Source organism: Heteronotia binoei, chromosome 21 (assembly GCF_032191835.1).
Source record: "Heteronotia binoei isolate CCM8104 ecotype False Entrance Well chromosome 21, APGP_CSIRO_Hbin_v1, whole genome shotgun sequence".
Taxonomy (NCBI): domain Eukaryota; kingdom Metazoa; phylum Chordata; class Lepidosauria; order Squamata; family Gekkonidae; genus Heteronotia; species Heteronotia binoei.
The window spans coordinates 181,127,476-181,144,042 of NC_083243.1; the positions used below are offsets into that span (position 1 = coordinate 181,127,476).

The 16,567-nt window shown below is 45.1% G+C and overlaps 1 protein-coding gene across 15 annotated transcripts in view; it reads left to right on the plus strand.

The window, feature by feature from the left end:
• BIN1 (bridging integrator 1) overlaps nucleotides 1-16,567 on the plus strand; it is a 188,109-nt gene that overhangs the window by 146,158 nt on the left and 25,384 nt on the right. For 5 of the 15 annotated variants that reach the window (XM_060263251.1, XM_060263254.1, XM_060263258.1 and 2 more), the window contains 3 exons: nucleotides 3,511-3,555; nucleotides 6,846-6,996; nucleotides 15,925-16,053. In XM_060263251.1, the coding sequence (XP_060119234.1) occupies nucleotides 3,511-3,555; nucleotides 6,846-6,996; nucleotides 15,925-16,053 (325 nt within the window). The remainder of the gene's footprint in view (nucleotides 1-3,510; nucleotides 3,556-6,845; nucleotides 6,997-15,924; nucleotides 16,054-16,567) is intronic. The other 10 variants (XM_060263260.1, XM_060263262.1, XM_060263252.1 and 7 more) reach the window with 3 other exon arrangements.

Consider the following 16,567-nt stretch of genomic DNA (forward strand, 5'->3'; position numbering starts at 1 on the left):
ATAGGGGCACCTTCTTTTGGGGCTCATAGAATTGGACCCCCTGGTCCAATCTTTTTGAAACATGGGGGGTATTTTTGGGAGAGGCACTAGATGCTATACTGAAAATTTGGTGCTTCTACCCCAAAAAACAGCCCCCCCCAGAGCCCCAGATACCCGCGGATCAATTCTCCATGATTTTCTATGGGAATAAATCTCCATTGGGAATAATAGAGTTCCCAGCAGACATTTCCTTCCCCTCCCCCTGCTTTCTGATGACCCTGAAGTGGGGGGAGGGTCTCCAAACCAGGGGATCCCCTGCCCCCACCTGGGGATTGGCAACCCTACTGATGAAGGAGAAACGGTCAGGCAAATTGATTACCATGATCTGTTTCTGTTTTTCAAAGAACTCCAGTCCTTACCTCTTTTCAACCAAAGTAGCCAATTAATTTTTTGTAAAGAAATTCACTGTGCCTTTGTTTACACACCAACATAACTTTATAACAAGAGGGAAAAGGAGGAGTTTTATTGTTAGTGTTAAATGTGAATATGTGCTTTTCTCTCTCCTCAAAGCTCTTACAGTTAAAGGAGAGGTAGGCCCCACTACCTCTGGATGAGATGGCCTCTGGCTCTCACCTAAATTCATGAGTGATGAAGCAATTTAAGAAGCTGGACTCCTAGCTCCTCCAAGTCCCACATACTGTGTGAACAGTAATGTGATAAGTGTGCCAGTGGCATTAAGGGAAAAGATAACTGGGGCTTCGGTGTACTGCTTTAGGAAAATAAATGGAGGTTAGTGTGGTATCTTCCACCTACTGCTTTACGGCCACTCTTGTGCACATCCAGTCTGTTGTACATGAATGCATACATGTTTTCAAATAAGAAATTGAAGGATAATTGTCTATCCAAGCCCAGTGGTCTGCCATTTCTGAACCTCTTATGTGAAGCATTAGCTTGAGACCATGGTTAGATGACTAGTGTTAAAGTATCATTCATATACACAGTTCTTCCTAGCAATTGACGCTAGTTAATCTGTTAAAATTTAAGATACCAGAAGGGAGAGAGGAGAAGAGATTTGAAAAGACTGCGCAACGCAGAGTACTTGGTTATCTTTTACCTGGAGATTGTGCTTGCTGTTAAATTCTCAGTATGCCTAGATATTAGTCCTTTGAAGCAGAGCTTTGTTTGTAGAAAAAGCCCAGCAGGAACTCATTTACATATTAGGCCACACCCCCTGATGCCAAGCCAGCTGGAACTGCATTCCTGTGCGTTCCTGCTCAAAAAAAGCCCTGCTTTAAAGTAAAAATGCTGGGCAAAGGGGGGGGGGTACATATTTTCCCTGATGGGGCGAACAGATGTTTGGGTGATCATTCTCAGTTGCTGAAAGCACATGGTAGTTGGGAAGGTTCCTTGCCTTCTGCATTGTGCCCCAACTCTGAATCTGAGCCCCATGAAGCAGTTATTAATATTTTCAAAACACTGTTTATTTTATTTTATTATTTATATCCCGCCCTACCCCACCAAAACGGGCTCAGGGCGGCTCACAGCATAAAAGTTCTAACAATAAAATTCAGAATTAAAATACAATAATTTACATAATTAAAACAACTAATATATCGATACATCAATCAATGTCAGTGTGCTGTCTTATAGACTTCCTTCAGAGTATTTCAATGCCGGTCAGTTATAAACCAACCGGAAGAGGACTGTCTTACAGGCCCTGCGGAACTGTCCAATGTCCCCCAGGGCCCTGACCTCTTCCGGTAACTGGTTCCACCAGCAAGGGGCTGTGATTGAGAAGGCCCTGTCCCTAGTTGACTTCAGCCGGGCCTCCTTTGGCCCGGGGATTACAAGCAGATTTCGAGAGCTGGATCGCGGCACTCTCTGGGGGGCATATGGGAAGAGACGGTCCCTAAGGTAGGCAGGTCCTAGGCCATATAGGGCTAATGTCTTGCATCTGTTTTTGCCCTTGGTTTTATTTTTTTTAACTTCATCTTGGTTTGCTTCAGCTGCTTTGATTCATTGAAACTTCCTTGAAATTTTAGCGCTTCAACTTTCTGAAACCTTTTGGAAGAAGATGTGCCGTGAAGGAAGCAACGCTTTATCCTGAGGGGTTTTTTTTTTGTCCTGTTACTCTTGCTGTGAAATTTGTCCACATGACACTGGTTTGAATCCAAAGGAGCCTTAAAAAATAATTGTGAAGTGGTAAAAGGGAAAGATTTAGGGACACAGTGGCCTCTCCAGTGATACAAGCAAGAAAATTAATTTTTAAAGAACAACTGGAAAAGAACAGTAAATATGCCTGCAGTTTTAAGGTACTATGATCAAGATCTTGACCTTGCCAAGGATTTAAAGTTAGGACAATGCTGTGGCTCCCATAGTATTAATGTATTTTTAAAAGTGACTAAGATTTCTAGGAATAGAAGAGGCTCACTTTAGTAAGGGACTCATGAAGTTAGGGTTTGTAGAATCTTTCGGGCTCAAGTGCCGTGTTCTACTGGAGAAAGTTTTCCTTCCAGACGTTTCGTTCTCAGCTGCGGAGAACATCCTCAGTGGCATTGCAGCCGGAGCAGGCGCTCTGACCTTCTTGGCTGCTGTGCATTGAGTGGGGCCAGGGCTGCTGGAGAGCTGCTATTTATAGGCTGGAAGGGGTGTGGTGAAAGGGCAATTGGTTTGTGGCTGTGCCCATTGTTTGGTGGGGCTTCCTGGAAGGGTAGTGATAAGGAAACTGGCTGTTGAATGTGACCATTGTTCTGTGTTAATTGCTGGGAGGGTTGGAAGGGGTGTGAAGATAACAACCCTCCCAGCAATTAACCCTCGCAGCAATTAACACAGAACAATGGTCACATTCAACAGCCAGTTTCCTTATCACTACCCTTCCAGGAAGCCCCACCAAACAATGGGCACATCCACAAACCAATTGCCCTTTCATCACACCCCCTCCAGCCTATAAATAGCAGCTCTCCAGCAGCCCTGGCCCCACTCAATGCACAGCAGCCAAGTAGGTCAGAGCGCCTGCTCTGGCTGCAACACCACTGAGGATGTTCTCCGCAGCTGAGAACGAAACGTCTGGAAGGAAAACTTTCTCCAGTAGAACACGGCACTTGAGCCCGAAAGATTCTACAAACCCTAATGATGTTACCAGCCATGAAAACCTGAAATCTTTGAGGACTCATGAAGGTTGGCTCTTGAATATGGAGCACTTGGCTGTCTACCCCATTTCATTCTCAATTTGCACCATTCCCACCATGCTTTCTGTTATAACTTTTAGGGACCTAGAGGGAGTGATAGGGGTAAGTAATGTGCCAAGGAAGGAGCCTTTTCTCCCCCTTTCATCCCCTGAGCATTGCATAGTAATTAGTGAATTCTTTTTTTTTTTCTGAAAAGGTTCAATATCTATGTGAAGTCTAGACCAAGCATATCTGACTTATGTTTGGTTTAGTATCTTCATGGTAAGTGTGTTAGTTTGTGCATCTGTTAGCTTAGTTGTATTATGTTGCAATGGAGATTGCTGATGTGCGCCATCCTCAACAGAAAGAAAACTAAACTGTTCTCCAGGCTGAGGAAAAAGATGAGCAGGTACTGGTATGGCAAGCTGCATTCTGTGAAAGCTGTGACCTGGATGTTAAAATTCAAAAACGTGACTGATTTCTAACAGTATAGTTAACTTGGTGCCTGGAATGGAATTTCTTGCATGGTTTCATCTGCTCTGTCTTGAAATCGTTTTGGGATCTTTGTGTGTCTGAATAATCCAAATAACTAGTTTTAAGTCTTTGTTCTAATCTCTTCTCTGCTCTTGCACCTCAATTAAAAGTCCAGGTTTTTAGTAGACTTTAAAATGAAGACTCTGTATGTTTTCCAAAAGTATCAGTGGGGGAGGAATAATAGTAATACCTTCCTGACTGCTCATGCTATGTACACAATACTCCAGATAGTTACTTAACCGAGCAAATAGAAGTTGCTGTTTATATAACCTGATATGCAGAAATCAGCATGTGAAATTTCCCATGGCTTGGAGCTATTTTTTTTCATATGCTAATGTCTGTGTATTAAGCTTTTTAAAAGGAACTATTCCAGTACCCAGTTGAAAAGTTGGTGATCCCAGTTTGAAGATATTGGCAGCAGGGAGTTGTTCAGGGTGGTGAGAACCAGAGAGGATTGTGAGGCACTCCAAAGGGTTCTGTTGAGGCTGGGGTGAGTGGGTGTCAACGTGGAAGATGAGGTTCAATGTAGCCAAGTGCAAAGTAATGCACATTGGGGCCATGAATCCCAGCTACAAATACAAGATGATGGGGTGTGGACTGGCAGAGACTGACCAAGAGAGAGATCTTGGGGTCGTGGTAGATAACTCACTGAAAATGTCAAGACAGTGTGCGATTGCAATAAAAAAGGCCAACACCATGCTGGGAATTATTAGGAAGGGAATTGAAAACAAATCAGCCAGTATCATAATGCTCCTGTATAAATCGATGGTGCGGTCTCATTTGGAATACTGTGTACAATTCTGGTCACCGCACCTCAGAAAGGATATTATAGCATTGGAAAAAGTCCAGAAAAGGGCAACTAGAATGATTAAAGGGTTGGAACACTTTCCCTATGAAGAAAAGTTGAAATGCTTGGGGCTCTTTAGCTTGGAGAAACGTCAACTGTGGGGTGACATGATAAGAGGTTTACAAAATTGTGCATGGGATGGAGAAAGTAGAGAAAGAAGTACTTTTCTCCCTTTCTCACAATGCAAGAACTTGTGGGCATTTGATGAAATTGCTGAGCAGTCGGGTTAAAACGGATAAAAGGAAGTACTTCTTCACCCGAAGGGTGATTAACATGTGGAATTCACTGCCACAGGAGGTGGCGGCGGCTACAAGCATAGCCAGCTTCAAGAGGGGGTTAGATAAAAATATGGAGCAGAGGACCATCAGTGGCTATTAGCCACAGTGTGTGTGTATATATATATATATATGTATATATATATATATATATATATTTTTGGCCACTGTGTGACACAGAGTGTTGGACTGGATGGGTCATTGGCCTGATCCAATATGGCTTCTCTTACGTTCTTAGGGAGTTACCAGTTAAGGAGAATAAAGCTCATGTGTATGGAGATTTGTTTTGTTTTTCACAACATAGGCAAAAGGAAATCACAGCTCTACCACTGTCTGTGCTCTTCATTGCCTCTGGTGGATTTGCCTTTCCCACAAAACCTTGTTTTTTTCTTCTAGAAAATGACTGTCTTCCCCACACGCTTTCTTCTGCTGTCATATCTTAGACTGACAAAAACTGTGGTTTGATCCTGAAGGAACTGTTTTCCAGTTGTGAAGAGAAATAAAATGAACTCTGTTCAATGTTTCTATGTGCTCCTTGGAAATTATGTAGCCTTCAAAGGAGCTGAATTCTCTCCCACCCCCAATACAGAATTTTTCATTCATATATTAATTAGCTTGCTTAATAAAATCTGCATAGAGCTGAGAGAGCTTTCCACCATCTTATGACTAAATTCTCTGTGTATCGCCAGGTTGGCTGTTGAAACTTAAATGTCTGATACCTTGCTGAATGAGGTCCCAGTGGGAGAAAATAAGCCAACTGGGTAGAAATGGTTGTGACTATGAGCGTTTTCCCACAGAGCTTACCGCGGAGCGACGTCCCTCTTCACCGCGCAGCGTCTGCGCGGATTTCCCACCAACTGCTCCGCAGAACCAGGAAGAGCCGCGGCTTTTGCGTCTCTAACGAAAACTGGTTTTTAGCGGTTTACATTTGCGACGCAAAAGGCCCGGCACTTCCTGGTTCTGCGGAGCAGTTGCTGGGAAATCCGCGCAGACGCTGCGCGGGGAAGAGGGACGTCGCTCCGCGGTAAGCTCTGTGGGAAAACGCTCTGTGTTTTGATTGCTCACCTCTTATTACTTGCATTTATATTTTCTCTGTAATTCACAACCAATCAAATGGCGACCTTGTAGACTATGTTGCCTTAGGAATTAGTCAAGAGAAATTAGTTAAGAGAAATTTTCTTCCTAATAAAAATGCAGCCATAAAGATTTTTTTGAAAGATCCAGTGCTGAATGTTAAGAACCTAAGAAGAACCTTCCTGGACCAGTCCTGTGGTCTGTCTGATCCAGCATGCAGTTTCATATAGCAGCTAACCAGGTGCCCTTCTCCTGATGTTACGTTCTAGCACTGGTATTCAGCAATTCCTTACCTCTGGATGTGAAGGTTCCCTTAAGTGTATATAGCTTGTGGCCATCAATGGCCACTAATGAATCTGTCTAATCTTCATTTAAATCAATCTACACTTGCGGCCATGCAAGCCAGCTCTGATGTTTGTTTCTCAAACAAGCAAGGTGGTTCAGTGCAGCTTCTCTGCTCTCTTCTTTAGCCTGCTACATAGCGCTTTTGTGCGATGTCTCTTGGTACGTGCTTCTGATGGCTAGTGAATGCATTTTGGGTTTTGGCAATTGTGGTAACAACCGTGCAATGCAGAATGAGGCTGGAGTTCTCGCTTTGTATACTGGACCCAGTGTTTAAATCTATGCAGCATTTCGATCAAAATCAATTTTTTTCCCCCATTGTTGAAATCATAGGTTATAATTTACTGCATGCAGTATCATTGTGGACCAAGAAACGATCATTAGCATGCTTTTTCCCCCCTATCAAAAGGAGTCCCTCATCTTATATGCCACTAGGTACCTTCTCATATGGTCTAGGAGTGGTCTGTTGTTGCTGCTTTACAGTTTTGGTTTTCCTTTTCTTGGTAGAAGGTACACATGCAGACACATTGGAGGGTCTCGGGCAAGGAAGATTCCTGTGGCATTCCTGTTCCACGTCTTATTTCAATGCTGACTCTGAACTTCTTTCTCTTTCTCTTTTTCCTGCAGTGATAGTTCCTCTGCAAAAGCAAACAAAACCCCTTCATCTCCACCTGATGGGACTCCTGTCACCAGCCCTGAGACCAAGGCAGTCAACCATGAGCCAGAGCCATCCACTCTGGAAACACCTGGGGGAGGCATCCCTAAGTCTCCATCTCAGGTAGTGAGGGATGCTGCCGTGGCTTTGTTTTTTCTGGAGATGCAAAGCCACCTCTGTCGTACTTTGATTACTCTAGTGCCTGCTGAATTAAAATCTATGCTTTTGCCCCCACAGACGGAAGGAAGAGACGGACACAAGGGTTTGAGTAACTAAGGGACACTTTCTTTATTATTAAATTAACAACAAGGGCTATAAACATAACAGGCAGCACGGCAGGGCCAGGGGACGAAATACCCCTCCCCTGCCGCATGATGGGCGAGTCACCCTGCCCCTAGGTATAGCCAAAATGCATGGCTCGTACCCGGCCAGCCTAGCAGCAAAGGTTATGCCTTGGAGTTCCAGCCCCCATCCACACGGCTGAAGGGCGGATCAATCCATGCAAACCTGAGGCAGTCTGCTTCATCACTCAACTAGTCTGTACGGGCCAGGGATGATTTAGCTAGACCCTGTGCCCCAAAACTGGGGTGCTATTGTGCTCACCGAGCTGCATAACGGAAGTTAGGCAAAAAATTCAGCCAACCTGAAAGTGACCAGCCTCCTTAAACCAGCCACATGGTAGCCAGTTCCACAATCCCTTCTACAAGCAGTGTGAGGTAGACGAAAAACACACAAAACGGCCCCCGGAGACAAAATGCATGGCTCGTACCTGGCCGGCCTAGCAAAGGTTATGCCTTGGAGTACCAGTCCCCATCTGCACGGCCGAAGGGCGGATCAATCCATGCAAACCCGTGGCAGTCTGCTTCATCACTCAACTGGTTCGCAAGGGCCAGGAATGATTTAGCTAAACCCTGTGCCCCAAAACTGGGGTGCTGTTGGTGCTCACCGAGCTGCCCTATGGGCAGCCCAGAACACGAAGCTGTGTCTGCATATGAGGATGCGTCATCTCTCCCCACGGACAACAGCTCCTGAGAAAAGAAGAAAACAGTGAATAACCACACCCTCAATAACCTGATTCCAGTTACCGCAGCGCCAGAGGGCGGACATAGCCTTTATAGGCCGAGGAACACCACCTACCAAGCTTCTGAATGGACGGTGGGGAGTACCCCAGAGCCGCCGCCGTAGAAACTGCCCCTATGCGGAAAGAATGAGTGCCAAACTTAACCCCCACCAGGCCAAGCCTGGTGAGAGCTTTGACAGTCAGAGACCAAAACTGATGCTTCGTTAGGGTACTACCCTCCACATGCCGGAACAACAGACCAGCCCCAAAACCGCGGGCAGCTAGATAGCGCATTAAAGCCGCTACAGGACACAGTTCCCCCTCAGAACAGGCGTCCAAACTAATAGTATTCCCCCGCTGCAACTGGTCAGTCTTAGAACGACGCACTGTGATATATGCTGCTCCATCAGCAATGCGACTGTCTCGGGCCAATAAGGCCCTTCCAGAAACATCCACTCTGGACTGATCTACCAGCTCACTCACCTGGAGAGCCCCAAAAGATGCCACCGGGGAGGCACATGAAAGAGAAGTGTTTCATACTCTGACCAACACACCTGGCCCCAGACTGACTGTAAACCCCTAAGAATTACGGGTGAAATCGGCTGCCTTGCATCCGATCTAACCCTGGCCTCTCTGGCTCAACCTTCGAGCATCTTCCGAATGCGGAAATCACTAGTTAGTTCCTGTAACCCCATGGCTTTACTGGCAAAAGCCAAAGCAGACAACCGGCCCCGAATGGATCAAACTGCCAGGCCCCTGCGCTGCAATGATACACAATAGTGGAGTAAATGCTCCACTGGAAGAAACTGCCTGGCAAGGCTGTGATTTCGGTGCAGGGCTCTTGCCCTTTGATTTTCCTTGCCCCTTAGGCATGGCTAGTGAGCACAATATCTAGCCTGCAAAAAATGAGGGGGGCGGGAGGGGTGGTTCTAAGTAGAGACTAACAAAAAATGGCCGCCGCCCTGCCTAGCAACAGGGAAGTAATAAGCAGAGAAAATGGCCGCTGCCCTGCCCATCAACAGGGAAGTAATAAGGAGAGAAAATGGCCGCCGCCCTGCCCAGCAACAGGAGAGTAATAAGCAGCGAAAATGGCCGCCACCTCACCCAGCAACAGGAGTAATAAGCAGGGCAAATGGCCACTGCCCCACCCAGCAACAGTGCAGACCACCCCAACAATAGGACGGGGGGAATGAAGAGGGCCCCAAAGCTAGACCCCCCTAAACAGCCCGCCCAGCAACAGTGCAAACCACCCCAACAATCAGGATGGGGGGACTGAAGAGGGCCCCAAAACTAGACCCGATATTCCCAGCTACAGAGGGGGAACAACCCCCGGGAAAAGGCAGAGAAAAAACGCTGGCTGAGCTAAAGAACCCAGCCAGCAGCAAACCGCCGCGCCAAAAAATGCTCACGCAGCCGAAAACCGGGTGCTCTCCGTCCCTTGACGCCCCAAAGCGACTGTGGCCACCAGGAAACTGCCACCACTGAGCTACAGGCCCCTCCTCTGAAGCTCAGCCGAGGGATCGCTGTGGCATGAAAACCAACACGCCAAAAGGCCCCGTGCCGGGCAGGTCAGGAGGAGCTCGTCCAAGCTCTCTGCTCTCCAAGCACGAGGCGAAGACTGGGAAGCAGAAGCAGAGACAGCCGTTAAGGCGTGCCTGTTCCGCCCTCACCTCCCCTGCCCGCTCATCGTCCTTACGAAGGGGCAAAACGGCCCCCGGAGACAAGGCTGTGCAGCCTGCCTCCGGTTGGGAGTCGCATTTTCCACTCTTCTTCAGTTTTAGACACTGGAAGCATCCTGAGTTTCTTTTAATGTTGTTCTGGTTTAATTCAGTGTCTCTGAGTAGAAATGGGTAACAGTAGCTCCTCTTCAGCAGCACATGGATCTATCATGCTAGAATAAGCTTGTCTTGCTCTCTGACAGGTCTGGTAAATGATTGTATGTAAAAGCAAGAAGAGGCATAGCTAAGCAAAGAGGGCTGGTGTTGGCGTCAAGACAGCCGGTTAATGAACACTTGAAATAGTGAAAAGGAAAGTCAGTGAAGTGAGAAGTTATGTGAAATGGGAAGTCAATTAAACCAGTTGCCTAATAGAATGAGGAAGACAATTTGATGCCTAAAAAACAAGGCAAGTGATTTTGTTAATTGGAAAAGGTGAATTAGGTAAGCCCGTAAATAAGTTGACTTAGATACGGGGTAAAGACACACAGGTGCCAATTTCAAGAGTTTGGTTCTCATAGGTTGTGTGAGCTGCTCTTTGAAATTCAAAATGGTGCAAAAACTACAGACTTGATCCTGTCGTCTGTAAGCATAAAAAAATCCTAGTTTTTGAGTGACCAATGACAGTGTGAATGAAGCCCTATTGCAGAACTGCACCAGTCATGCAGGGAGAGCATTGGGAATGATAGGCCTCTGATAACAACGCGAATCCTGTATCTGGAAATCTAGATGCTTCTTTGTATTGCCATTGTGGTTTTCTCAGCAGCTAGAGTTTATGTGAATTCCTACCTGTAGGAATGATAGCATCATAGTACATGTATCAGCAAAAGTGAATCAGGCCTAAAAATATTTGTATTTTTTCCCCAATGTATAAAGGCCAATGGCCATTCCAGCAGCTGCAAGTGGAGAAGTTGGTTTGTCTGAACAATATGACTTTTAAAATTCTTGCTGACTTGTAAACTTTCTCATTTGTGAATGGATTTTATTTCTTCTTTTCGTTGGTCATATTGGCCACACAAAAGTAGTGGGGTTTTTTTTGCTTCCTCTTGAAGCACCAAACTGTGAATGGAGAATTTTGCATGGTCAGAGCTGTGATATTAGGCTTGCCATTTTCCAGTTGGGGGCAGGGTTTTGTGGACTTCTGCTTGCCACTGCCCCCCCCCCCCCACAACATTATGTGATGTTCTTAAGTCACCTGGAAGTGATGTGGGCATGCCAGGCGGTGACACTTCAGTTTGGGGGGGAAAACTCTATGGTTTGAGTGTAGTTTTATCATAGAGTTGTGCCCAGAAACCAGAGTGTTGCCACCTGATGTGCCTATGTCACTTCTGGGTGACATAGGCATGGTGCGTGACATCACTTGTAGTGACATTGGTATGTTGGGCAATGCTTCCGGCTTCCAGAAAGTGTCTCCCCCCCACCATCAGTGTCTCAAATGAACCTGGCAACCCAATGTGATATAAGTTCCAAGTTTTTAAAAATTTGAAATTATTTTTATTCTGAATTGTGTACCAGATTGTTACTGAAGGAAGGTGAATTCTAGTGTTACTTGCTGAGTTGAAGTGGTGGAATATATAAATACAGGATAAATTCTATAATGCTTAGAGTGACTGAGTGTAGACTTATGAAAAACATGTCTGAGAGAAGGCGGGAATTTTCCTAATGGAAGACAGAGGCACTGAAAATGGAGTTTGCACCTGGCAGGTTTTTAATTCTATAGAGAGGCCTAATCCAAACTTGAAAGCTTATTTAATATAAGACCAAGGAAAGAAAATGCTTAAGGTCACCTCAGAAGAAATAGGCCCAGAAGCGTTAAAACCTCAGTTTCAAAGCTGGCATTCTGGTCTGAAGAGTAACTTTTCAGGTAGTTTCTTGGAATGAAGAAGAAGACCATAGATTTATACCCCATCAATCAGAGTCTCAGAGCGCCGTACAATCTCCTTTATCTTCTTCCTGCACAACAGACACCCAGTGAGGTAGGTGGGGCTAAGAGAGCTCTCACAGAAGCTGCCCTTTCAAGGACAACTCCTGCGAGAGCTATGGCTGACCCAAGGCCATTCCAGGAGCTGCAAGTGGAGGAGTTGGGAATCAAACCTGGTTCTCCGAGATTGAGTCCGCATGCTTAACTGCTACACCAAACTAGCTCTCAAACTGGAATGCTTTTTGACATAAGCTGCGGTTGAATAGAGCAAGTGGAGAATAGCCAAGGCTGAATACACACACCCCCTTTTAAGTAAGTTGACATCTGGGCCTCATTTCTTTGGTGGGGAGAGCTGAAGGAACTAGATCTCATTTCTTTTGTTCCCAAACAGGTATCTGGTGGGAGTTTAGAATACTAAACAGGGATCTCCAGGTATAGCTCCAGGGGTGTGACTCTGATGAAACCCTCCACGCATGATTTCCCTATCTCATGAATCCTGCTTCCTGGACAGGGACATCAGTATTTTGTGGGAAAGGGATTGGAATGCTGGGTACTTGCAAGCCACATGTTTGCAGTGCAACATTCCTGTTTGTTCAGACAACTCAGTGCAGATTATATACTCCTTACACCTTCAAAATAACTATGGTGACTTATTTCCTGTTCACAGAATGTACTTCAGTTCTGAAATACTTCCTGGTGGACTTTAAAAAAAAAATTACACTTCTGCTTCTGCTGGGAATGTCACCTCAGAGTTCTCTTGTCCCTTCCTTTTGTTATATACATTGGCCAATTGATGAGAGGCTGGATATTTCTTCACCCAATGTGAGAGCCAGTTTGGTGTAGTGGTTAAGTGTGCGGACTCTTATCTGGGAGAACCGGGTTTGTTTCCCCACTCCTCCACTTGCACCTGCTAGCATGGCCTTGGGTCAGCCAGAGCTCTGGCAGAGGTTGTCCTTGAAAGGGCAGCTGCTGTGAGAGCCCTCTCCAGCCCCACCCACCTCACAGGGTGTCTGTTGTGGGGGAGGAAGGTAAAGGAGATTGTGAACCGCTCTGAGACTCTTTGGAGTGGAGGGCGGGATATAAATCCAATATCTTCTTCTTATCTTCTTCTTCTCAAGTAGATAAACTATGAAGGACTTCAATGTTGTCTTTCCAAAGTCCTGTGAAAGATTCCTATATTGTCTTACCAAATACCATTAATGGATGCATTTACTTTAGGGTTGCCAATCCCCAGGTGGGGGCAGGGGATCCCCAGTTTGGAGGCCCTCCCCCCGCTTCAGGGTCATCAGAAAACGGGGGGAGGGGAGGAAAATGTCTGCTGGGAACTCTTATTCCCTATGAAGATTTATTCCCATAGAAAATAATGGAGAATTGATCCACGGGTATCTGGGGCTCTGGGGGGGCTGTTTTTTGAGGTAGAGGCACCAAATTTTCAGTACAGCATCTAGCGCCTCTCCCCAAAATATCCCCCAAGTTTCAAAACGATTGGAGCAGGGGGTCCAATTCTATGAGTCCCAAAAGAAGGTGCCCCTATCCTTCATTATTTCCTATGGAAGGAAGGCATTGAAAAGGTATGCCGTCCCTTTAAATGTGATGGCCAGAGCTCCCTTTGGAGTTCAATTATGCTTGTCACAGCCTGGATCTTGGCTCCACCCCTAATGTCTCCTGGCTCCATCCCCAAAGTCTCCTGGCTCCACCCCCAAAGTCCCCAGATATTTCTTAAATTGGACTTGGCAACCCTAATTTACTTAAAGGCATCCAGTTGGTTTTCCCCATTCAAATATTTATGTGGCTAGAGATGGATGACTGCTTTAGGAGACCCAAAAATAATATAATAGTGGCAGTGTTTATCAATAATATGCTCTCTTATTTATTTTCTGATCTATTGCATAGAAACAAATAGCTTGTTGGTTGTTCTGATCTATTACATAGAAACAAACAGCTTGTTGGTTGAGGAATTACTGTAAAAACCTACCAAATAGGAATAGATACGGCAATGAAATGAGTGTGCACAACAAACAGTGCCATTCTAAGCAGTGTTACACCTTTCTGGTCTTCAGTGGGTTTAGAGGGTGTGATTCTGCTAACAATGGGACTGGAAACACCTACCCACCACATTCTAATATCTGAAAAAAATGGCTGCCTGTATCTGCCTTTGAAGGCTAATCGAATACCTAAATCTTATCCAAGCTGTAATAGCCAAAAAGGACTGATTGTGGCATTGCATAAATAGAACATGTGGAGAACACTGCCATCAGGTGGTGGTTCTTTTGAATACATATTCAAATCAGCTACCATAGGAAATCCTGGTCATGTAATGCGTTAAACTCGTAAGACAAAGGTGGATCCCAAAGAGCCTTTTTAGAACTTCTAAAGGGAAGACAAGATTAATCTCTTTATAAGAATTTGTATGTATTGTAATGATAAAGGCATTTGCCTTCTTTTTAAAGAATTTTTGTATGCGTTGTAATGATGAAGACATTTCCAACACAGGAACTTCATTAATCACTTGGGAGTGCATCTAATAATTTTTTTCTAGTATAGGTCATTGGTTTGTACCTGCAGGTAGATTACTAAATTGGGTGTGCTGAGGGGAAAAAAATCTAGAGAACTTCAGTTTGAACTTCTGAAAGAATGTTAGGCAATGTCGACAGAGTTCAAGCTAAGCCCTTCTTGCCATAATGATAGCTTTTTTCACACATCCCCTTCTCCCCAATGCAAACAGCTCCCAATATCTGGGGGAAAAAACCCCTTAATACCTCTTGTTGTATACACCTGTGTGTACCTTGTGGGAGACAGAATGACTCTGGTCGTTTTCGCACTCACCTCCAGCCGGCGCGACCCCCCTCTTCACCGTGCAGGATCTGCGCGGATTTCGCACTAAATGCCGCGGAGCAGCCTTTTGCGCCAGAAACTCCCGTCGCAAAAGCTGCGCAAACGCCAAACTGCTTTTTGGCGATTTATGTTTGAGCGGCTTTTGCGCCGGGAGTTTCCGGCGCAAAAGGCTGCTCCGCGGCATTTAGTGCGAAATCCGCGCAGATCCTGCGCGGTGAAGAGGGGGGTCGCGCCGGCTGGAGGTGAGTGCGAAAACGACCTCTCAGAACATTTTGAGCACTTTTCAAAAAGACTAAAATCTCTTCTGTTTCTCTTAGGCCAGCTCATGGACTTCTTTGAGCTGTGACTCCGGAAGGGCTTTTAAATGTTGCGATTGAATCCTCTGCACAGCTTTAGAGGGGATAAATTTCTAAAATGTAAAGCAAGAATGGCTTTTGTTTTAAAAAACAAAAACAAAATAATTTTCTAAAAATGGCAAGAAGAACTGTATCAGCAAACAAATCAGGGAATAAAGTGAAGATATATCCAGAGGATAGAGCAGATCGTAAGGAAATGTGAGACACCCCCATTTGAGTATTTATAATAGTATCTATTTATTTAAAACATTTTTATGCCAACTTTCTACCTGATCAGGGTCCCCAAGGCAGTAAACATAAGCCATTAAAACATCTGAATAATTAAAAACCACCTTTAAATGTATAAAATAGTTCAATAAAAACACATAAATATACAACACCGGAACCAGGGAAGAGGGCCAATAACGGTTACTGGGGATATAAAACTGAATGAAGAAGGATGATGGAAGAAAAGGAGAAATCCCACATGTGTCGGATCCCCCTTCTCTAAGTTTTAGACATGATGATAAAAAGTCTTAATGCAATATAAGGAATGTCCAGTCCAGCATAATTTTACCCTGTTGTAGCACAAGTATGCTGTGATTGAGCCGGTCCTGATTTATCTTGGAACTTATTCCATTTTTGTTTAGTCTACAGAGGGGTGATTCCAAGTGGTGAAGATGACCCAGTATTCATCATAAAGAGTGGGTTTCAGCTTGTTGGGAGCATGCTTTCTTTTAGGAACCAGTTGAGTTGGTTTGGGTGTCTTCGTTCTCGATCCAAATAGGTATCGCTAGCAGGAGTAGCATCTGCCACCTTCCCTAGTCCTTCAGCACTTGATATTGTAGTGTGTGCGTTCCTACCATGTACTCCAGAAGGTTGCACAGATTCTAATTATGTATGCATGACATATCGTATGCATATTAATTGTGTTACGCTTCTCCTCTGCAGAAGGGATACCTGCCCACAGCCGAAGTGTAACTAATGATGCGAAGCCTTCTTTTTTGGAAGTGTGTGACTGCCTTCCCTCTTCTCCCGTGCTTGTTTTGTTTGTGTTTTACCTCCCCGTAGAACCTTTATTGGTGTGTGTGTTTTATTTTTTTTAGTATTTGCTAACCAGGTTCCTGTCTCTGATTTTTTGGGTGTTGCTGTCTGTGCTGTCGCCATGTGTTCGCTTGCATGCAGTTGAGGAAAGGCCCTCCCGTGCCGCCACCTCCAAAACTCACTCCGTCCAAGGAGATGAAGCAGGAGAACATCATCAACCTGTTTGATGACAATTTTGTCCCAGAGATCAGTGTGACAACCCCCTCACAGGTTAGCTTCTCCTTCTTCCCTGCCCTCTCTTCCTCACCCTTGATCCACTTCATTGTTTCTCTCCTCCTTATTAGAGGTGTCAGGCCACGAAAACTGCTCAGGGTGGGGAAGTCAGGTGACTGTAGAGAGTCAATAGGATGTGAAGTGGGCAAGCGGAACGTTTAACTCCATTTTATATTAGGCTGTGGTCTGTCTCTGATTGAGGTAGAATGAAAAGGGAAGCAGGGTGGGTGGAGACGTTCTGTCTCAATATGCCTTGCTTCTTGTCCTCATCACAGCTGCCAAGAACATGGAGACCAAGCCCATCTCTCCTTAGCTAAATGTGTGCATTATGTGGAGCAAGGTGTATTCTTACAAAAATATATATAGAAAATCCTAATGTGTGGTCCCTTGATCACATGATTTTTTCATCCTCCAGAAATGGAACGAAGTCTCCTTGGAATCTAGTTTTGATGCATCCTTCTTGGCTCTTTTATTCCTTCTGTGTCCGTTTAATGACACGACTGCTTCATGT